The 23811-nt window shown below is 35.0% G+C and overlaps 1 protein-coding gene across 1 annotated transcript; it reads left to right on the plus strand.

The window, feature by feature from the left end:
* The first annotated feature begins 13572 nt into the window (after window positions 1–13572).
* LOC127859722 (uncharacterized) lies at window positions 13573–16107 on the plus strand. Its single transcript, XM_052397229.1, has 3 exons — window positions 13573–14424; window positions 14661–15137; window positions 16084–16107. Exons 1-3 carry the CDS (start codon window positions 13573–13575, stop codon window positions 16105–16107), a joined length of 1353 nt encoding a protein of 450 aa, XP_052253189.1.
* The last annotated feature ends 7704 nt before the right edge of the window (window positions 16108–23811 follow it).

Raw genomic sequence — 23811 nt, forward strand, 5'->3', positions numbered from 1 at the left:
ATCAGCTGCGAGTTTTCCGTTCTACAGAAGTTGTCTACGAACACTATCAATTGTTCATGGATCCAATATGTGACCCGAGGTCGGCTCTACGGATCTGAGGTGGACTTCATCGTTTTGAACTAGAGTAGTAAGTCACCAGCAGAATTTGTGAAAACCAGTGATCATAATGTCGGTGATTGCTACAATTTCTGCTCTTATCATATTATCTACATAGATCAGGGGTGTGATTTTAGATCTACCTCAAGGGAGTAAAATGCCCTACCCCTTACAAGGCTCAACTAAAATCTAGATTTATTTATTTCCAGCAAAGTTTGCAACAATTTTTGAAAACTAATTTCAATATTGAATGAAGAAATCAGCTGAAAAGAGGAAAAATTCACACCCCTGATAGAATATTGATGACACCATTTGAGATAAATTTTAAATTAACAGTGACTGTGGGTTCTTGTTCACAAACCCATTTCTAAAGCATAAGCATACTGTTCTTATCAACTGAATGTCAAGGCAGCTAATTATGTTACTCATCATTATGATTGCATTTAGCGAATTCATATTTAGTTAAAAACAAGTGGTTCTAACTCAAAAGTTACTAATTCGCTTTGTTGTTTAGGTACGTATTGAAAAACACCATTATCAATTTTAAATAAATCGGGTGTCATTCTCAAAGGTAGTTCCTGGCCTTTGTAAGTTATACTCATTTAACCATTTACCACTTAGATACGCTTTTTGACGCGTTTGTAGTCCCTTAGAAAGTTAAATTTAATTTAAGCTATTTCTTACTAGATTAAAGTTTAAAAGGCTTCAAGTCCAACCCTTATATACTGATGAGCAGCAAACAGCATAAAACCTAAGTAACTCGCAGTCTGTTCTGGATTTTACTTTTATGAACAGAACAGAACATACAGTTTATTCATATAACTTGAACATTCCCAGTTCATTGTTATGCTGTTTGCACATAGCCATTTTCACTTTGCTTCTTTTGGAGGAAAGTGTAAGGGAGTTGAATCAAATGCTGAACTAGAAATGGCGTGGCAGAGGCAGACGCGTATCCCCACGCAAATTATTTGACCCAGGGGTCACCAGGGTTGGTAATGGGGCCATGCATAATTGAGATTGACCGTATTGTCATAAGAGATGTTCAGTATCAATTTGAAGTAATTCTGTTAAGAAATGAAGAAGAAAATGTAAAATAACCTTAACAAAATGAGTGAAAATCTCTGACCTGGCCCCACCCCAACCTCCATAACTTTTGACCAGGGTTCAGATCAAAATTCCAAATAGTGCACTGTCGCACATATGCTCATAGCTACCATGTGTGTAAGTTTCAAGGTTCTAGTGCTAATAGTGTAAGAATAGTAGCCAGGACGGACGGACGGCGGAGATAACCACATTATAAATTTCAAAAAATCTAAACGCAGACCCTAAGGTCAAGGTCACAGGGGTCAAAAAATGTATGCGCATGGAAAGGGTTTGTCCAGATATACATGCATACCAAATATAAAAGCTAAATCTGAAGGGACACAGACGCTATAAGCTTTTTTTGAATCGCAGTCACATATTTCGAAACCTGAACGAGGACCCCTAGTTCAAAAATTTCATGCACATGGAAAGGTGTTGCCCAGATACACATGCCTACCAAATATGAAATCAATATCTGAAGGGACAAAGTAGGTATGAGCCTTTTTCAAATCGCGGACGCAGATTTTGAAACCTGAACGCTGACCTCAAGTTCAAGGTCAAGGTCACAAGGGTAAACAAGCAAATTCGTTGAATTTATATCACCCGCCAATATGCTTCTGGACACAAAAGTATTATATTTGACACTCAAAAAAGCATTTTTTCAAGATACAAAGGGCCATAACTCCGTTATTAACAGATGGTGTACAATGCCATTTGGCGTGCATCATCCTCTTATCCATATATATACTCATACCAAGTTTCAATGAAATCCCCCAAAGCACTTCCAAGATATGGCTACAGACCTACAAAAAAAGCATTTTTTCAAGATACAAAGGGCCGTAACTCTGTTATTCATGTTGGTGTACAATGCCATTTGGCGTGCATCATCCTCTTATCCATATACATACTCATACCTAGTTTCAATGAAATCCGCCAAAGCACTTCCAAGATATGGCTCCGGACGGACGGACGGAAAGACGGACGGACGGAAGGACGGACGGACAACGTCAAAACAATATCCCTCCACCTATGGCGGGGGGTAAAAATTTATACGCATGGAAAGGTGTTGTCCAGATACACATGCATACCAAATATGAAAGCAATATCTGAAGGGACACAGTAGTTATAAGCCTTTTTCGAATCGCGGTTGCGGATTTCGAAACCTTAACGCTGACCTCAAGTTCAAGGTCAAGGTCACAGGGGTAAAAAATTGTATGCGCATGGAAAGGTATTGTCTAGCTATACATGCATACCAAATATGAAAGCAATATCTGAAGGGACACAGTAGATATGAGCCTTTTTCGAATCGCTGTCGCAGGAAAATCTCTGACCCGGCCCCACCCCAAGCCCCATTACTTTTGACCCAGGGGTCAGATCAGAATTCCAAATAGTGCTCCGTCACACATATGCTCATAGCTACCATGTGTGTAGGTTTCAAGGTTCTAGTGCTAATAGTGTAGGAGGAGATAGTGGCCAGGACGGACGGACAGACAGTGGAGATACATGTAACCACATAATCCCCGCTTTTTCTCCGAAAAGCGTTGGGATAATTAAGTTTAACAATATAATTTAATAACAAAATGAACAAATAAATTTAGAAGTTACATATGCATCATTGTCATTACATTCTGCAGTTATTAAGTGACGAGTGTCAATACTTAATAGTCTTTTTGAATTCCACTCTTGCCACAGGTGTTATATAATTAATTAATACAGTGTGCATTTAAAAAACAATAAACATGCTGCATACTATCTTGTGTACATTTATGTAAGTCTTAAGTACTTTTGTTTGTTATAGCATATACATCATAAACAAAACTTTAAACATGGCAGAGTAACCAATCATTTTTCTCTGCTAAACTGTAGGCTTGGCCCCTGTGACCATTTACAAAAATATTGTTTAAGGTGAGTGCATATATTTGTTAATTCTTAATTGATAAATTTTAACAATTTTATATGAAATACTATTTTGTATTTTGGACTATAAAGCAATTATTTGGGCAACACGGGTATTTTGGACTATAAAGCAATTATTTGGGCAACACAAGGGTCATAATCAGAAGGCATATAGTCTCATGGCCCTTGCTACACTTTGGGGGATTGGGGCCGGTGCCCTTAGAGGGGGGAAATTTCACATTGTTTTGGGCAAAAATGGAAATTTTAGATGATCTCTTCAGCAACCAATAAACAATTAAAATTGATATATTTTAATGTATTTTTATACAATTGTTTTTTGGAGGGGGGGGGAATTTTTAGCTGAAATAGGGAAAAAAGTATACTATTTTAAGGGATGGGGCCGAATTTCAGCCCCAAAAATGGTCAAACAAGGGCCATGAGTCTACAAGTTTTTTACTGGGAATGGCTGAAAATATTGATATTCAAGAAAACATTAATTTGTCAAGAATAACCACATAGATCACCATTTTCAAACTCATTAATCATTCCCACTCAGAAGCAAAGTGCAAACAGCACAAAACCAGAATGTTGGAAGTAACTGCTCATCAGTACCTATTGGTTTGAAATAAAACCTTTAAAACATGAATCTAGTAAGAAAGGTCTTAAATTAAATTTAACTTTCTAGGGGACTACAAAATTAATGCATAAAGATATGTTTTAAGTGATAAAGGGTTAAAGCAACAAGTTCCACATATGACTGAGACCATTATTATTAGCATCACCTACCAATCCGGGTAAACAAAAATACTTTTTAATTGTAGTGCCTTTGTATAGTGATGGTGTCCGATAGGTTAGGAATTCGATCCCCACTGTGCCCAGACAGTTTTTTAGATATCCCCAAAATAAATCAAGCACCTGTTCTACCCAAATGTACTAAAGAGTGTAGCAATTAGCCTTAAGATTTTGATGCAATCGAGCTAAAATAAATAGGTTTAATTTAATTAATTTCATGTATTTATTTATTTTCTAATGTACAACAGTTAGTTTTGTACAAAAAATATCATCAGTTTTCATTGAAATAGTACATGAAATGACAGATTTGACCCTCAGTAATTAGGGAGTTGCTTAATTTGGTTGTTTAAACAGTATGTTTGTGTATAATGGTTCTGCCATAAATGAAAGGACAATTCTACTTTTATTTACCTCTAAGCATTTATCAAAATAATTACATGTTATTGATGGAATCTGTGCAATTTTTGTAACGGCAAAATCCAAATTAAGTCTAAACAGTTTCTGCTGATTTCAAGGTAAAACATTAAAAACTATTAGAACAATATCATAATTTGAATTTAATAAAAGGTTTCCGTCTAAACAAAGGACTTAAATAAAATGAAACCGAGAAAAGATGACCAGCGAGAATAGCGGGTAAGAGTACTAAATTATATATTTTCTATTCTAGCAGTGTAAGGTGAACAAGAGCTGTCACCATAGGATGACTTATGCCCCCTATAAACGCTTTGAAGAAGTTATGAGCTTTTTTCGAAACCTAAACTCAGATTTCGAAAAGCCATGTCCATATACACATGCATGCCAAATTTGAAATTGCTATCTGAAGCGACATAGAAGTTATGAGCATGTTTCGAAATCTAAACGCAAAGTGTGACGGACAGACGGACGGACAGAAGGACGGACAGTCCGATCACTATATGCCCTCCTTTGGGGGCATAAAAATGTCTTAGAATATAAAAATAAATCAGAAAGCCACATAAACTAGACGGCGGACACCATGCTAAATCCTTGAAATGCACTAAGTGACCCCGTGACCTAGTTTTTGACCTAGCATGACCCATATTCAAACTTGAACTAGATATTGTCTTGATACAACTTCTGACCAAGTTTGGTAAAGATCCGATGAAAACTACTTCAATTAGAGAGCGGACACCATGCTTAATCCTTGAAATGCACTTTTTGACCACGTGACCTAGTTTGACCCGGCATGACCCATATTCGAACTTGACCTAAATATTGTCTTGATACAAATTCCGACCAAGTTTGGTAAAGATCAGATGAAAACTACTTCAATTAGAGAGCGGACACGAAAGTGTGACAGACTGACAGACAGACTGACTGACAAACAGACTGACAGACGAACAGTGCGAAAACTATATACCCCCTTTTCTTCGAAAGGGGGCATAAAAATGATTGGTAAAATAAGACTTGCAGCTTTCCAAAGCACAGCCATAACATTATGTTGGAAAATAGCACCCAAGTATATAAGGTCAAGGTATACAGACCTCAAATATATACATATATTATAAATATACTCATATTTAGGATCAAGCTTGGCTGTTAAGTAAGCCGCATGGTTCTCACTTTGGCTCTTAACAAGGTTCAATGCCCAATACCAGTACATTTAATTGGTGTTGTGGTCCTCCCACCCCCTCTTCTCTGCTTTTCTGCCCAAAAACAGGGCAAGACCATTTGAAAATTGAATATCTTTCCATAAAAACCTATTTAATTGGAGCTTATTTATTTAAAAAATAGTCCCAATTTTCAAGAGTCAAGGAAGTTAATAACTAAAGGACAAACTCCAGGTCTTTGCATATAATGCAATTTAAGTGAGGGAGAAAAGGATATGCTGAAGTCAAAGGATTGACTGGGAATAACGGAGTGACATGTCAAAGTCAGATATGGCGAAAGCCTGTTGACCTGTCTGACATTGTCTGACATTGCCAACATACAATTAAAATGACAACAGTGAAATGAAAGATCGTCGGACTTACTGTCCGGTAATTTTTGCTTTCAAAGATTGAAACCCACATGCAATTATTACAACAATATTATTTCGTGGTTACCGCTTACGATATTTCTGAATATAAAAGTCCATGTTAATCACATCTCTGTAGCACACTGCAGCATTGATAAATTCCGAGAATAATTACAAATGTTAAAGGAGTGTCTCAAATTGTTGCCGAACAACATTTGGTTTGTTAAAGTAGTCTGACATTTAAGCTTTTTTGTGTTGCACACAAATCGCAAATAGTCCAATACGGCAGACAATAAAAAGAATTACAGTGCTCAGCGAAAAAAGACAAATAAAAATCAAGTTAATTATCAAAATCATATGAGTATGGACAAATGAAAGGCGTGTGTCAGTGAATGATGGAAAATATGTTTAAGATATGGTAAACAAATTGTCATTAGAAATATATGTATTAAATATCAGAAAATTAGTGTTTGTAGTTTGTATGTCATTCTACTAGTGAAGAAAAATACATCTTACAAGATTATAGTTGGAAAATGAAAATTTGGCCTTTAAAGACAAACATGATTTGATTTATATGTTTGTGGATCTCAATATTATCAGATTCATGTGCTTTATAGTCTGCTTTAATTTTCACTTTAGATTACTGTAATGTTGTGTAAGATATTAAATGGCAAAATATTAAATATATTTATTGATCTTTTTTTTTATTTTATTCAATATCATACATACATTGTAAACATGTATATGATCATACAACATAGTGATTGTACAAAGCAATAAAGTTCAGACATGTTATACAAGGTATGCTAATATATATTTTTGTTTTTAGAGAGAAAAGAAAAGAACAACAGAGGAATAGTTATGAAAAATGATGAGTTGTATAAAGTCGGAAGAAAGCATACTGGACTTGTGTGTTTTGTTGTATATTCACAATGATCATGTCAGATTGAAAAAAAATATATAAAATAAACAAAACTATTTTAGAGAGATAAACTAACATTAGAGTGAAATGTATATAACTGGACAAAACATTATGAGCATATAATCCGATTCCATTTTTGTTCAAAGATTTGTAATGTGTCATTACTGAGGGCTATTTCTTTCTCAATCTGGATTTTTAATTTAAGACTATGGACAAAACAATTAAAATTTGGTACTTGTTTTTTGTACTTCATGTTTAAGATAAAATATTTCATCAATATAACCATAAAATTCACAATATTATTACAGTCTATTGATTTCAATGAGTTAATTCCGAAACTTACATTTAAGAAAGATAGTTTAACGTTTAGTTGATGTTGTTCAAGAAAAGATATTAATTGATTCCAAATAGGCTGGATGTGTTTGCACTCCCCAAAAAGATGTTCTGTAGTTTCAATGTTTTCACTGCAGAAGTCACACAGATTTGAGTTAGATAATTTGCATTTAAAGAGATATTTATTTGTAGCTATAATTCTATGGATGTATTTATATTGAAAATTTCTCAGTGTGCTTTCAATAGTTGCTTTATATGGCATGGTAAATATGTGTTTCCAATTAAGTTCATTTTCTCCAAAAAGGACTTGCCATTTATTTTTGATTTTGGAGTTTTCTGTAGGGTTTTTAATTTGTTGTGTGTAAAATATTTTATTTGTTTTGTTTTTTCTTCCAAGTATGTTTTCTACAAATGTTGTTTGAGTACATGGTTTATTATTTGTATTGATTTCATATTTAATATGTATGGGTACGCTTTTGATTAGTGTGTAGTACTTCAGAAAATTATTTGAAGGTATTCCGTATATGTAGTATATATTATCAAAAGAGTAGAAATCCTTAATTCTGTAGTCATATAATTGGTCGACATATTTAATGCTTCGTTCAAACCAGTCTTTATAGAAAAACGTCTTATTGTTTGAAGTTATGTCTTTATTGTTCCATAAAATTGTTTTACTGCTGGTTTCGGTTTTTAAGTTATGAGTGACATCACTCCACGCTGATAGAACATCAGACAGAAATATGTTTTCGTTTGCAATTTCATGTAAGATAGTATTGCTGATGTTACATTCAAAGAGTAAGGAGTCACCATATTTTTTTAGGATTTTCTGGTAGAATAATTTCCATTTACTCGTATTGGTATTATCTAGGTATCTTTTAACCCAGCTGCATTTGATTGCATTCAAGAATGAGTCAATGTTCGTTAATTGGATACCTCCATTTTCTACGGATTGAATTAACTGAGTTCTCTTTATTTTATCAGGCTTACCGTCCCATATGAAATAAAATATTGCTGATTTTATATCGTTAATAACATCATTTGGTGGATTTGGGAGAACTGTTAAGACATATATTAATTTAGGTGCAAACGTTTTCAATACTGTGTTTTTTCCGATTAGTGTAAGTTTACGATGATGCCATGATTTTAAGCAGTTTTTAAAATTCTGTAATTTAGGTAGTATGTTTTTAAGAACTGTATACTTTTCATTATTTGTGAAAGTAATTCCTAACGTTGTGGCTTCATCGGATGTCCAATTAAATTTCATTTCTTTTTTATATTGAACATTACTTTGTTTTAATTTACCTACTCGTAGCACAGTACATTTACTTTTGTTAAGTTTAAGACCCGATGTCATTCCGTAAAGGGTTAGCGACTCTATTAGGTTATGGAAAGAATCGTAATTGTCATTTAAAAAATAAGTTGCGTCGTCAGCAAATAAGGATTGTTTGATTTCTTCGTCAGGTTCTAGTGATATGCCTTTTATGTGTTTATTTGATTGGATGTGATGTGATAGATATTCGATGCAAATAATAAATAGCGATGATGAGAGTGGACATCCTTGTCGAACCCCTCGTTCGATGTTAAAACTGTTTGAAAAGAAGCCATTGTTAATGATTATACTGTTAATATCGGTATAGAATAGTTGACCCATTGAATGAGACTTTCACCAAAGTTCATATTTTCTAAGCAAGAGAACATAAATGAACGATCAAGCGAATCGAATGCCTTTTCAAAGTCTGCAAAGAATATTAGACCAGGATTATTTGAATTGTTGAAATAGTTTATGCATTCTTGGATAAGACAAATGTTTTCACCAATGTAACGTCCTTTTATGAAGCCAGATTGTGATTTTGAAATGATTGATGGTAATATTTTTTTTATTCTATTTGCTATACTTTTAGTTGCAATTTTATAATCAGTGTTTAGTAAACTAATCGGGCGCCAGTTTGATAAGGATTCTAAGTTTTTTCCAGGTTTTGGAATAAGTGATATAACACCTTGTTTTTGTAGCGTAGTTAAGTTTTCGTTGTTAAATGAATAGTTATGTGAATTAATTAGATGTGTTTTAATATCATTCCAGAATATTTTATAAAATTCGATTGTGATGCCATCAGATCCTGGGCTTTTGTTATTTTGCATTTCTTTTAGGGCTAATCCACATTCATATTCATTAAGCAATCCGTCGCACAGTTGTTTTTCCTCCTGGTTTAAAGCGTGATATGTATTTTTAAAAAGGGTGTTATTTTCAACATTTTTTCGTTTATAGAGGGTTTCGAAAAATAAACGCTGTTCTTCTAGTATTTGAGTTCTGTTTGTTATATCTTTGCCATTGACTACTAATTTGTGTACAGTTTTTTGTTCACTTCTACGTTTTTCAATGTTTGCGAAATATTTTGTATTTTTTTCATTGTGTTCAACATGCTGTGCACGCGCTCTTAGTATTATTCCATTGAGATGTGTATGATAGATTCCATCTAATATTTGTTTTTTTTAATGTTATTTCATTTTCAATGTCGGTGGTATCATTTGTGTTTGTTTGATGCAATTGTTTTTCAAGTGTTTCAATGGTTTTGATGGTTTCAGTTTCAAGTTTGTGTGTTTCTTTTTGTTTAAATGATGTGTATCTTATTGTTGTATTACGTATATTTCTCTTTTATTACTTCCTATAAGGTGTTTGGGTTTGCATCTTTATTATTTTGAACTGTATTTAATATTTCCTGCTTTATTTGTGTTTGATATTGTGTATCTAATAAGATGCTGTTGTTAATGTTAAAGTATCCTGGGCCTCTTTCAGGTTGTATATTGTGCAGTTTAAGTTCAACTAGAGAGTGGTCAGTCATAAATCCTGGTTTTATGTTACATGTGTTAATAATGTTGCAAAGAGATTCAGATATTAAAAAATAGTCTAATCTACAAAATACTGTTGGTTTTGAGTTTGAGTGCCAGGTGAATTTACTTTCGTTTGGGTATATTGTACGCCAGATATCTATCATATTGTAGTTTTCAATTATGCTATTTAAAATGTTTCTATTTTTAGTATGAGTATAAAGGTTTCCATTCTTTTTATCCAATAATGGGTTCAGGACAGTATTGAAATCACCACCGATTATAATATTTTTATCTTGGTTATTAATGTGGAATCATCTATGTTAGGACCGTAGACGTTGATTAATGTGAATTGTGTTTCATGTATTTTGATATCTATACTTGCTAGTCTGCCAATTATTATTTCGTTAAAGTTATCAACTGTGATCCCTATGTTACTTTTTATCAGAAAGGCAATGCCTTGTTTATTAGTATGTTGTCCACTGAGGTAGATGTCCCCGTCCCATTCATCTTTTAAGGTTTGTGCTAAAGTGTGTGTCAAGTGACTTTCTTGTAATAGGCATACATTTTTTTTTCGTCTAGCCATTTGAAGATTTTTATGCGTTTGTCTTTATTGTTGAGTCCTTTTACATTTATAGTACATATTTTAACCATTGAAAGAGGTGAAGGGTGATGTAAATGATAATTTGTTTGCGCTTGTCCAGTTGGTCCCTATTTAAAAAAAAGTCCAGGTGGTTGTTATTTGAAGACATAAGATATCCATACAAACAAACAAAAAAGGAAACAAAAAGTATAGATACAACATGATAAATATTCCATAGAGATGGAGAAATAAAAAGAAATAATCACATCAATGAGAACAAAACAATAAAGGATAAATAATATAAAGTTAGCCATGATAGATCTATAGGAATGAAGAAACTATCGGATCCAACTATAACTTTCAATGCAAAATAATATAACATTTTACAAGTATAAGAAAATATATGTACAGTGAGACAGAATAGGTCACCAAACAACAATACAGAATATAATCGTTGTCATGTACATGAGACAGAAATGTCACAAAAAAACATACAAAATATAATCGTTGTAATGTAAATGAAAAATGTCTGTACAGTGAGACAGAATATGTCACCAAAAAAAGACGATACAAGATATAATCGTAATCATGTATAGGACAGTTATGTATTTCGAACAATATAACAACCTAAACAATATGAAAATTAGAAGAACAAAAAAAACACAACACATCATGAAAAACTGTTATGTATACTCAGTACCATTGACCCGGCACCCGTGAGCTAGATTAACATTTAACATTTTACGCATAAATGACACCTTTTATTCGCATTTAATTTTATTTTTGCACGTTTTGCACGAGAATTCTGTGGCGATAACCTAATACATAGTAAGGTATGATGATAACAATTGTTCCTAATTCGCAAATGTACTGTTATTGCGTTAAGGTACTGATTATATGTTCATTGGTTAAGCTTAGTGCCAGATTAATGTCTAATGCCTATATAGAATAACATTATTCATGCTCTATATACTATATGTTAAGTGAGACAAAAAAACAAACTCATCAAAAACAATACAAAAAATATATGCGCATGTTCTTCGAATGGAAAAAAAATCAACATCAAGACAATACAAAAATACATGCACATGTCATTTGACAATACACAGTATAGAAACAAATTATGAAGAGAGACTGAAAAAAAATGTACACACTAACAATTGTTTTGTACAGCTCTAAAGCATTCTTCCAACATCCTTGAACTCCATTTGCATTTGATCTTTTCATCATAAATGTTATCGTTATTTACAGTCAATTTTGTTCGTGCACGTGATGCACGATATTTATTGATCTTTCTTAAATACATCAGTAGCACTCAATAATGTTTGTTTATGTATGTAAATATTCTCAATAAAGTATCGTGACGTTACCTGTTTCCGATAGACACCTATTTCCGATAGGTTACGATATTGCGCGTGGTTTTGTTTACTACATGACGTCACAGGTAAACAACTTGCAAGCAAGTGCGTTCGACATCGGCGATTTTTTGTAGCTCAACAATTTCGTGAATTAAGGTATTACAAGTGTAAACGTTTTTAACTGGTTTCTGCTAAGTACACTTTTTGTAACTTAGTAAACAAGGTCTCAACACATCAATTAACTATGAACGCTCAATATGACAGCCATGTTTTGTTCCGTAAACTCCGCCCTCTGTAATGTTATGGGTAAAGTCCCTCAATGATTATTGTAAAATACAACACCCTACTGTAAACACAGGTTATAAATTAACATGTTCCTGGACTTATTATATCGGAATGGATTTCGATTGCTCATAATATGGTTTTAGTTATGTTTATTGACATCAATGCATTGATAAATCATACAACACATACTGCTACTCTGCTGGGTATACAGCAATGGCAAAAACTGAGGGAACAAATCCTGGGCTTAACACTAACTTTTTTTTCAACTAGCCCATTCGGGCTAGTAAATACAGAACCTACTAGCCCTGACCAATCTTTCATGTGCCCTGACCCAAGTATTATCAAAACCTTTATATTTATCATTCAACTTGTATTTTCTTGTGCGTGGAGGTGCGCAATTATAATTCAATCATTCTTATAAGCTTGCCTTACTAATGCTAATGAATTCAATATTCATCTACTTAAGACATCTATTTGTTATCTTCACGCCATTTCGGGAGAAATTTCCTTGTTGTTTTTTTCCTCATACTTTTCTCCTTCCCTTTTCTTTTCTTATCCGAGGAACCCCCATCCCCACCCGTAAAGTCAAACTTAAACAACGACATGAAACGTTAAAACATGTTTTACATAGATTGCCGCGGTTGCCGTCTGACAACAAATGGTAAGTGAATCTTAGGTGTCGCAAAATAACGTGTTACGGTAGTCGTAGCAATTGTACAGGGTTAACTCTCTACTATAAGCCGGGATCGACCATTAATATTAGTTTTGCTAATTGAATTGCGTAACAAAGATTGTCAAAACACTTCTAATCGATCAAACAAATTAAAACTAATAATTTTATAGTAACTTTGTGCTAATGTCGAGTTTTATACCTTCATCGATCCTGGACGATGCTGGGCGATCCTGGCTTTTAGTTTAAAACGTATTTTTATCGAGAAAACATGTCACTTCGAGGAAACCAATCAAAAAACATATCTAGCGGAATTCCGTTTAAAAATAGGTACTGACGTGTTTTACCAGGATAACCGCCGGGGATTTTCTGAATTGTCGGCCTCTTTTTGATTGCAATCAGGGGGTTCCAAATCTATTTCGAGTTACGATCCGTTTGTTGTCTCCGACTTCACTCTGGGATTTGTCATCTGATCATAGTGTTTTAAGATTTTTGCATCTTTGAAAAGCTTATTTAAAACGCAGTTTATTGATATAGAACACATAATCCTGCCCAAAATACACACGACCGGTCGGGCATGTTCCTGGGACATTGGCTAGCCCGGACCTAGGTTCAGGCATTGAATGTCGTTTGGACGTACCTTAGTGTTAAGCCCTGAAATCATTTTGTTTAAAGCTTAAATCTCCGACTTCCCAGGGACCAACGCATGCAAGGCGGCGTTCGTATTCACCGACAACTCTAACTAGGGCATATATGGCAGTTAAAGAGGATAACATCCCCGTCTATAGGGCTTCTAAGATGTATGGTGTGCCTCTTACCACGTTGCGTGATCACGTAGGCAGCAGAGTGTCGGTTGATACCATGAAAAATGGACCCGCGCCGCTGCTTAGTCTCAGCGAGGAACAGCTACTGGTCGAGCATGTGAAAGGCCTAGCGCGTGTCGGGTATGGGTACACTCGCGCCGAAATCTGCACCAAGGCGTCCGACTTCGCTGTTTACCTTGGAAAACGGTTAAAGGAAGAGAAACCTCTCAGTCTCAAATGGTTCTATGGCTTCATGGGCAGGTGGCCAGTACTCAAAGTTGTTAAGCCATCCAAACTTTCTGAACAACGAGCAAGGTGTGCTTCTAAGGAGTTGATCCTGAACTACTTTGAAGAGCTGAAAAATATCTTCGACAAGTACGAGTTGCACAACAAACCTCACCTTGTGTACAGCATCGACGAAAAGGGCATCAATACCGAATATAGACCACCAAACATTGTAGCTGGCTTAGACGCACGTCCTCAAGTGGTGATGGCCGAACGATCGAAAACGGTTACAGTGATCGGCGGAGGAAATGCCCTTGGTTCCCAGATACCGCCATTCTTTGTATTTCCCGGTCAACGGATGCTACCAGAGCTTATGGTCGGAAAGAGTGAAGGGGCTGAAGGCATGATGACGCAATCTGGTTGGTCAAACAGCGAAGTTTTTCTTCGCTATATGCAGACGCACTTCTTGAAATATGCCATGGGACGTAACCAAGAAGATACCACACTGGTGTTGTACGATGGTCACAAGAGTCATATCTCCATCGAACTCATTGAATGGGCAAAAGAGAACAGAATAGTACTATTCGTTCTACCACCTAACTGTTCACATATTTTACAGCCCATGGATGTCGATTGTTTTGATCCATTCTAAAAGAAATACAACCAGGAATGTTTGACATACTCCAGACTGCAACCACCAATGTGTGACCCGGGTACGATGTTTGCAAATTGGCGTGCAAAGCATACACTGTAGCTCTGTCGCCTGCCAACTTGCAAGCATCGTTCAGGAAGACTGCAATTTATCCGTTGTAGAATGCCATTGACGCGGTGACTAGTCTATTCGATGACATAGCACCTTCAGAGCTGTATGCAGCCACCTGCGAAAAGCTGGCTTCTGGTGCGGATAACATTATCCAACACGAACCTGACATCAACGACGGTGCAAAATTCTTCAGTGACTTCCCCACTGAAGTTTCGAAGAAAGTGTCAAAATCCCGCCGAAATATCCACAAGGTTGTTGGTGGCAAAGCAATGACGAAAGATAAAACGTTCGATGCTGTGCGTCAATACATTGCCGAGTCCGCCACCCGCCCATCGACCGCTGGCAAGGCAACGACTACAGACAGTCCAGTAGCAGGGCCATCACGTGCAATACAGACATGTGATGATGACTTCATGTCCGTAGATGACGATGTGACGGACGATGAGAAATGTTGCGTGTGCAAGAAGTACTACTACACTTCAAAAGATGGACAGTCTCTTGCAATTTACACATGGGCGCAATGTGATGTATGCCAACACTGGACACACCTAAAATACTGCACACCAGTCGGAGTAGTCCGGAGAAACACTTCTTTCAAATGCCCATGTTGATCAATTTAAGTTTTTTTTTGTTTGTTAGCGAGGCTGTTTTCGGAAAAAACCCGAGCTATTGTCAAAGCCAGCTCGTCATCCGCCGTCCGCCGTCCGACGTCCGCCGTAGGCGTCGTGCTAAAACCTTAACATTGGCCATGAGTTTTTAAATAACGAAGATAGCACCTTGATATTTGGCATGCATGTGTATCTCATGGAGCTGCACATTTTGAGTGGTACAATTTCAAGGTGAACATCATCCTTCAAGGTCTAGGGTCGAAAAAACAAAGTCAAGGAAAGTAATAAGCTTTAAATGGACATAGTTATCTGACCTGCCCACGTATATATTTTTGTTAAATAAATCAAAGCGGCGCAGTAGGCGGCATTGTGTTTCTGACAAACACATTAAGGTAAAAGGTCAAGGTCATCCTTTACGGTCTATGGTAAAAAATACAGATTTAAGGGAAGTAATAAGCTTTAAAAAGAGAGAAAATTACTCAATATTGAACATAGCCACTTTATATATTTGGCATGCATGTGTATCTCATGGAGCTGCACATTTTGAGTGGTGAATCTACAGTCACGGTAGTGGCTTTTAATTATTTGCTACTAAAAATAGAGATTTGTTACAGACAATTATTTTCAAGGGAAGTAATTTATATAATTATAAATCTCATATTATATATTTCCTTACCAAGAATTGAAGTTCTTTTCACAGTTACTGTACAGATTTATTATTTTGATTATTTATAACCAAAATGATTGATTTGTCAATGTTTTTATGAATGATATAATTATAATTTCTTTGATGTTCATTACATACCAGTGGACTTATGTCCATAGATACATGATCAACTCTGGCTATGATCTCCTTTAACCACAGGACTTGGTTGTCAGTGATGTCTGACATGGTCATAATTGACTGTGAGACCCTCCCCACCCGCCCCCCTCCCCCCCTCTCGGTTGGATTGGACAAAATTCATGGGAAGTAATAACCTTTGAAGGGAGATGATTTCTATACCTGCCAAATGTTAAATAGAAACGTTATTTCAATGCGGCGCAGAAGGGGGCATTGTGTTTCTGACAAACGCATCTCTTGTTGGGTCACTAGGTCAAAGGTCAAGATCACTGTGACCTCTAAAAAAAAAAAATCTGCCGAGCTTTCGCAGCCGAGCGTGGCACCCGTTATGCGGTGCTCTTGTTTTTTAGTTGTTATTTCCATGAATATTGTTTCTTAATTGAATTTGTTTATAATGTAAGTGCATTTGCACCGCTGTTTCGTAAGTCAGTGCTTGAAATGACGTCACGATATGACTATATACCAGTTCAATGTTATTGTTTACATTCGGGATTTTCCGCGCATGCGCACTGACTGGTTGGCAAAAAACACTGGTGACAGTAACGTAAAACATGTATAAAGGGCTTTTGTTTAGTCAATAAATTGGTAATAAAACCGAAATAAACATTAAAACTATAAAAAAAATAGTGCCAATATATCATATTTAGTACCGAATAAATATATTCACAAATAAAATTTCCTCTTCATAAAAATACAAAGTAGATATAAGCATCGAGTAAACGTGATCGGAAGACTAAATACCGACAATCCACAAAACAAAACAATACATAAGCCGTATTCTTTCTGATAGTGAGACTTAAACAAAATAGATTTTAACAATGATGAAATATATATTAATTGTACAATAATTATAAGTGGAGTGGATAGTGTTATTTTTTATCAGCGATCGATAGTGTCAGCGGTGCATTTAATCGAATATAAAACAAAGCCCTAACAGGCGGAATACATTACAGTTTTTAAATAAATTGTGGTAATTTTATTTTACATTGAATGAATTTTCGTTTCGTTTTCATTGAATGGCAATATTAATATAATTTAGCATACAAACTGAAAACCCCTGCATATTATGCAAATTTAACTGTCTTTGCATGTATATTGAAATCTCTTTACTAGTAATAAGGAGTGATACAAATCTAGCGTTTTATGAAAAATGCATATATGTAATTTATTTAACGCAATTATTTACCCATTTGTGATTGTTTGTGTTCATGATGGTGTTTCTTACACTGCAGTAATTTACAATCTTTACACGTAATAGCGGAGTTTACTTTTGCCGGTACCCGTTAAATACCTTAATTGCGTAGCAGTAAAATTGCACAATATTTTAAATGTATAATTATTAAACAATGTATTATTATGATTAAACTGGCTAATATATATATACACTAGTTCCTGTTAATCCATTTCCGACAAATGTATTCTTTTTTAATGTTAAAATATTTTATTGAAGCAACTGTTCAGTATTTTAGCTTCTAAATAATTTGGCTAAAATGACTGCTCAATATGCCAAGAGATGACATGGAGGTATCGTTACATGTGTTTAATGACCAGACACTGATCTGCCACATGTGGTTTATGCAGGGACCCAAGTATAGGTCCCTGGGTTTATGACACAATGTTTTCTTTGTAATTGTTTGGACAGTATCCGATCATAACGAGAGGTAATGTAACGACTCGCCCCCTTAACGACTCGCCCCATAACAACTCGCCCCATGTTTTATAACGACTCGCACCACCTATATAACGACTCGCCCCACATACATAACGACTCGCCCTATCAAAATAAAATGTTATTTTATATATGGTAATATAAATGAAATCAATTCAGAAGATGAATTTACGGTTCGGCATAGTTTGATAACCATCAGGATTCGGTTTAACACCATAAAAATTAAAATATGGCTTTGTGCATAACTTACAAAAATGAATATCTTATTGCATACTATAAATATGCGTACCTTATACTTAAATTGGTTCGATGCTTCTAATTGGTGCTTCTATGAAAATGAACAATCTTAATGCATATTAATAATTTGCATTTTTTGTATTTTTCACACGAACTTTACTTTAAAATGCTTAATGATTGGCGGTTCTTTAAATGTGTTGGTGTGAACAATTAGCGCGGAAAGTTTGCAATGGTTTCAAATAAACGCTTTGTGATAAATCAATTAATTCCACGATTTGGTTAAACACTCGATGGAAGAGACAGTCAGCTCGATAGCGGAGTCTACCAACACCACATTTGAAACCACGACATCAGCCATGTCTCTCCTTCAAGAGGAAATGGAGGTTGACGACTCATTTGACGTAACGCGACCGGAACGGCAACTCTCATCAGAAGACATGGAGAACACATTACATGACGCGACAGTAACGGACATCACACCCACTGCTCCAGTCACCTACACGATTGTTGATAGCAGGACAGAGAGAGGAAAACCAAAGCTTGCGTCATCAGACGGACATTCCTTTGTGCATACAACGCCCGCGCTGACGTTTATGCTCTTCTCAGAAAGACCTTTGCACTGCCGCTACTACCCGTTGATGATATTCGACCTGCTTTCGACACCGTACGGACGAAATCGGACACTGACGCGACGGACCAATACTTTGACTACATAGAACGGACGTGGATGACAAATGAACTGAGGCCCATTGAAAGTTGTTGCGTCTTCGGTCGGTCTATACGCACAAACAACGATTGCGAGGGCTGGCATCATCGCCTGAACCGTCGAGCCAAGAAAGGGAATCTCCCCTTTTATTTGTTGGTTCAGCTCTTGTTTGAAGAGGCCAAGATGTTGAACTCCCAGGTGCGTTTGGTACGCGAGAGAAAGTTGCGAAGGCACCAGACCAAACAGACACAGAAGATACAGGGGAAGCTGTGGGGAGTATGGAAGCGCTACAATGATCGTAGAATTTCTACTAGTCAGCTGTTGGACTTGTGTTCATCAATGTACGGGCCAGTGTAAATAGTGTGTTAATGTTTTATGAATAACACTTGTAAATAAAATCATGTACATAAATTGAATGTTGATATTTGCTCAACAACATGTATAATAATATGTATGTATATATGCTATTGTTGTGAAACACTTGTAATTAAAATTATGTACATAAATTGATTGTGGTTAATATTTGCTCAATAATAACATTTATAATGTTATGTATCATACATGTATATGCTGTTGCTATTTGTAGATACATATGTTTCTAATAAACCCTAAACAAAAAGTTGTTTTTCTTATATATTTCTCTTCCTATTCATCTGTAGAAATCTGCAGGATGCGATACAGTATCCCAGTTTCTGTTGACACTTACGTTCCTGAAAAAAATGGTTTCTATATATAACAATCAACAATAAATCAACAATAAACCATTTATGTAACATTAAATACAGAAATGTTATGTGTCTTAAAAGCATTTTAATTTTTTATTAAAAAATTTAACTTCTAATTTGCCTAATCTTAAGAAATTTTTCCATATCCCACCCACTTTAATGTTTCGTTTTTGTTTAAACACAATAACATATTAAACACACAAATAAAGCATAAACATAATCAAAATTACAAAGAAATGCTACCATATAAGCTTTGATGGGGCGAGTCGTTATGTATGTGGGGCGAGTCGTTATATAGGTGGGGCGAGTCGTTATAAAACATGGGGCGAGTCGTTATGGGGCGAGTCGTTAAGGGGGCGAGTCGTTAGTAATTCTAACGAGATAATCGGGTTGTGATGAACAAAGGTGCAATTAAACACCGGGATATAAATGCTGCAACAAAGAGTGTAAAAATTAGTGTGAACAATTAAATCAAACAATTAAATGAATCAAGAGAATTTAATTAATGTGTAACAAGGTAAGTTTTTTTCCAAAGACCCATAAGATACATTTTACGGGTCTTTGTTTTTTTTTTCAGACATATAAACTTTATAAAAGGTTCAAATCAGTTACGGTACCCTATGTTGCGTACATAAAATTGACATATTGGTTGTATGTTATCATCCTTATTTGTTTCGTTCATTAAATTTAATTTATTCTGAAAGAATTTCAATTTCTGAGAATGTTTCAACTGAAAATGGTCGCGAAGAAATGCCAAGTAGAGTGATTTTTGTGGTTACCACATATCGAGCTCTTAGATTGTGTTCCACTCCAGTTGTTAGTAAAAACAAATAACAACAACAATATAATCGTTCCAAATATGCATTTTTTTGCATGCTAATGTATTTAGACATAATTAGTAAAATTATATTTGATATTTTGCATGATTATCCCTAAAAACGATGATTTTGTCAACATTCTCTATATGCGCTTATATGAATTCTACCTCTTATTGCCAACTAGTGGGCGGAGTCTAAACTTTGCAGGTGCGCGTGACGTCACTCGTCAACTGGTCTATGCATTCAACTATCGAAAACCGGTGTCGCACTTTCTGTTTTACAGTTTTTGACGTCCGTTTGTTTTTATGGTTAACTTCCCTTATCTTGGCTCTTTTGTTCCCGTTTTTTGTTGTAAATTACACTTAGAACATCCATCTTGATGATGCAGAGTCAGAAAAGACGACAATGAACACAGAACACTTTTTAAGGTGAGTTTTATTGTTAAATTATCGGAAACTGGTAACGCTAGGATAGAGATTGCATGAAATAATGTGATAGATATCCCACTTGATGCAGTCATTAAGGAAAAAAGTTTTACACAGTCACCATCGTTTAGCTGATCAAAAATGCGACAAAAACATTTCAATATTGTAACGATCAACGATTTCCTCTCTTTATGTATTGTTCATATAGTGTTCCTAAGTAACACATAATTGTTTATTTATTATTTTGTTCATACTACATATATGGTCTGTTGACATTTTTTCAAAAGAAATTTATCTCTCCTGCAACGACAGTTTTAAGGCTATTTATAGTATGCAAATATTGAAATTGGAATATTCAATCAGAATGCTCGGCTAAACAAGAACCTATTTTCAAGATAGTGGTTTGACAATATAAACTCAATCAATTATTTATTATAATTATTAGACAATAAACATTAAACAACATATACATCAAAGGTTAATAATTATACCCCCATTACCATTGGTAATGGGGGCTATATAGAAGTCACTTTGTCGGTTGGTCGCTCGGTCCGTCGGTCGGTCTGTCTGTCTGTCGGTTTGTCCCGAAATTTCATCCGATCTTCACCAAACTTATTCACAAGTTGTATCTTGATGATGTTTAGGTCAAGTTTGAATATGGGTCATGCCGGGTCAAAAACTAGGTCAAGGGGTCACTTACACTGTAGTGTGTTTTAAACCGAAAGTTTGTCCGGACCATTACTATGTCAGTTATCGTTAGATTTTAAAATAACTTGGTAAATTTGTTCACCATCATGGGACGGTGTGTCTAGTGAAAAAAGTATATCGATATCTCTAAGGTCAAGTTCACATTTGAAGTTCAATGGTCAAATGCTTGTCCGGGCTATAACTTTATCATTTATTGTGAGATTTTAAAATAATTTGGCAAATTTGTTCACCATCATGGGACGGTGTGTCGCGCGAAAGAATTACGTCCTTATTTCCAAGGTCAAGGTCACACCTCGAGTTCAAAGATCAAAAATGGCCATAAATGAGCTTGTCGGGGCAATAACTATGTCGTTCATTGTGAGATTTTAAAATCATATGGCACATTTTTTACCCATCATTGAATGGTGTATCGCGCGAAAGAATTACGTTGATATCTCCAAGGTGAAGATCACACTTTAAGTTCAAAGGTAAAAAATGACCATAAATGAGCTTGTCAGGGCCATAACTATATTGTTCATTGTGAGATTTTAAAATCATTTTGCACATTTGTTCACCATCATTAGCCGGTGTGTCGCGCGAAAGAATTACGTCCTTATCTCTAAGGTTAAGGTCACACTTTGAGTTCAAAGGTCAAAAATGGCCATAAATGAGCTTGTCCGGGCCATAACTATGTCATTCATTGTGAAATTTTAAAATCATTTGGCACATTTGTTCACCATCATTGGACGGCGTGTCGCGCGAAAGAATAACGTCAATATTGTAAAAGGTCACACTGTGAGTTCAAAGGTTAAACATGGCAATAAATGATCTTGTCCAGGCCATAACTATGTCATTCATTGTGAGATTTTAAAATTACTTTTTACATTTGTTCACAATCATTTGACACTGTGTCATTCAAAAGAATAACGTCGATATCTCCAAGGTCAAGGTCACACTTGGAGTTCAAAGATCAAAAATGGCCATAAATGAGCTTGTCCGGGCAATAACTATGTCATTCATTGTGAGATTTTAAAATGACTCTGTTTATTAATTTTGTTCACAGTCATTGGACGGCGTGTCATGCGAAAGAATTCAAGAGTTCAAAGGTCAAAATGGCCATAAATAATAATGGCATAATAATTCTTAAAAATCGCCATAAATTAGATTCTCTTGTTTTGTGAAGACAGCATGCAAAATAGTATGTGTCAATGCGGCCATGGGGGTATACGTCACGTCTGTGACAAAGCTCTAGTTATGTTTATAATTATTAATAGTTACATATTCATTAAATATTTGTGAAGTAACAACTTCATGAAAATAACCCACGTCTCAACAAGCATATCGCATAATATTAAATATAACACTCTTATCAACACTGAAAAAAGCATTCTTCTTTTGTAAAAACAAATTGAGGCATATATGATGTTTATATCCATTAAACATGTCAAAACTAAAGATCTTTAAATACAAAAGATTTGAAACTTCCATTTGGACCAATAGAAAGTATCGGGAATTCGCATGGCGAAAAGGAGATCTACCGGTATGTCATGTGACATTTGTCAGGCAGTTGCTGATCTCGCTCTTATCTGGCCTTTTAATTCGCCAAGACAGCTTGTTTTCCCGATTGATTCCAATAAACAATATTTCATGACTTAGCACGATAGAAATGAAAACATATTAAACAATTTTGATTTTCATTTTAGCGTTGATGCATTAAAAGAGATTTAAAAATAAACATAATAGATTTGAAAATTATGTGTCCCTGAAGCAATATTAAGAAACAATTAAATAGTAATAATAGTATTTTAAGGTGAGTTATTAAAAAAACAACCTTTAAATACCGGTAGGCCGTTGCCTTAAACTTAATAGTGTCTTTTGGAAGTAATGAACAAAATATAAGTATACAGGTGATATCAAAATCAATTGTCTATAACTTTATGATTTTAACTTTAAAATTTTTGCAAGTATTAAATAACAATACTGTGAAAGATTTCAGACCAAGTTAGGCTATTTAAAAGACAAAGTATCTACAGTGTTCTCCGTAAGCACAAGCAGCCGGCGATTTCACAGGTTACATTCAGTCTAGATGCCGGCTACTTTTCCCAAAAAAATAAATTCAAATGGTGCAAATACACCCATTTTATATTTAAGTACATTGTAAGTAAGTTGCCGTCTACTTTTAAAATATAACTACATGTACTATTTTTTTTTTGTAGAACACTGATATATCTGCCTTTGCCAAAATATTTGTTTCTGTATAAATACTTCTGATTTAGCTATCATTTTAAACGTAGTATGAAAATCTACAAGGCAAAGACATTTTTTGTTTTAACGTGAATTGTCTGGAGATATTCATAAGCAATTCTTTGAAACATTTCAGGCAGATGCAGATTTCTTTATGGACACTTATGATATATATATTATTTTAAAGGAATATAAAAATCTACAAGGCTAAGAAAACTTTTTTATTTTAGCCCAAATAGTC

This window comes from Dreissena polymorpha, chromosome 15 (genome assembly GCF_020536995.1).
Source record: "Dreissena polymorpha isolate Duluth1 chromosome 15, UMN_Dpol_1.0, whole genome shotgun sequence".
NCBI lineage: Eukaryota > Metazoa > Mollusca > Bivalvia > Myida > Dreissenidae > Dreissena > Dreissena polymorpha.

Bases quoted from the DNA above. Each gene is read 5' to 3' on its own strand.
- LOC127859722 (XM_052397229.1), top strand. From the start codon at position 13,573: ATGGCAGTTAAAGAGGATAACATCCCCGTCTATAGGGCTTCTAAGATG. The intron at 14,425-14,660 runs GTACTATTCGTT...TATCCGTTGTAG, and splicing joins GGGCAAAAGAGAACAGAATA to AATGCCATTGACGCGGTGAC. The intron at 15,138-16,083 runs GTATGCCAACAC...CTTTAACCACAG, and splicing joins ACACATGGGCGCAATGTGAT to GACTTGGTTGTCAGTGATGT.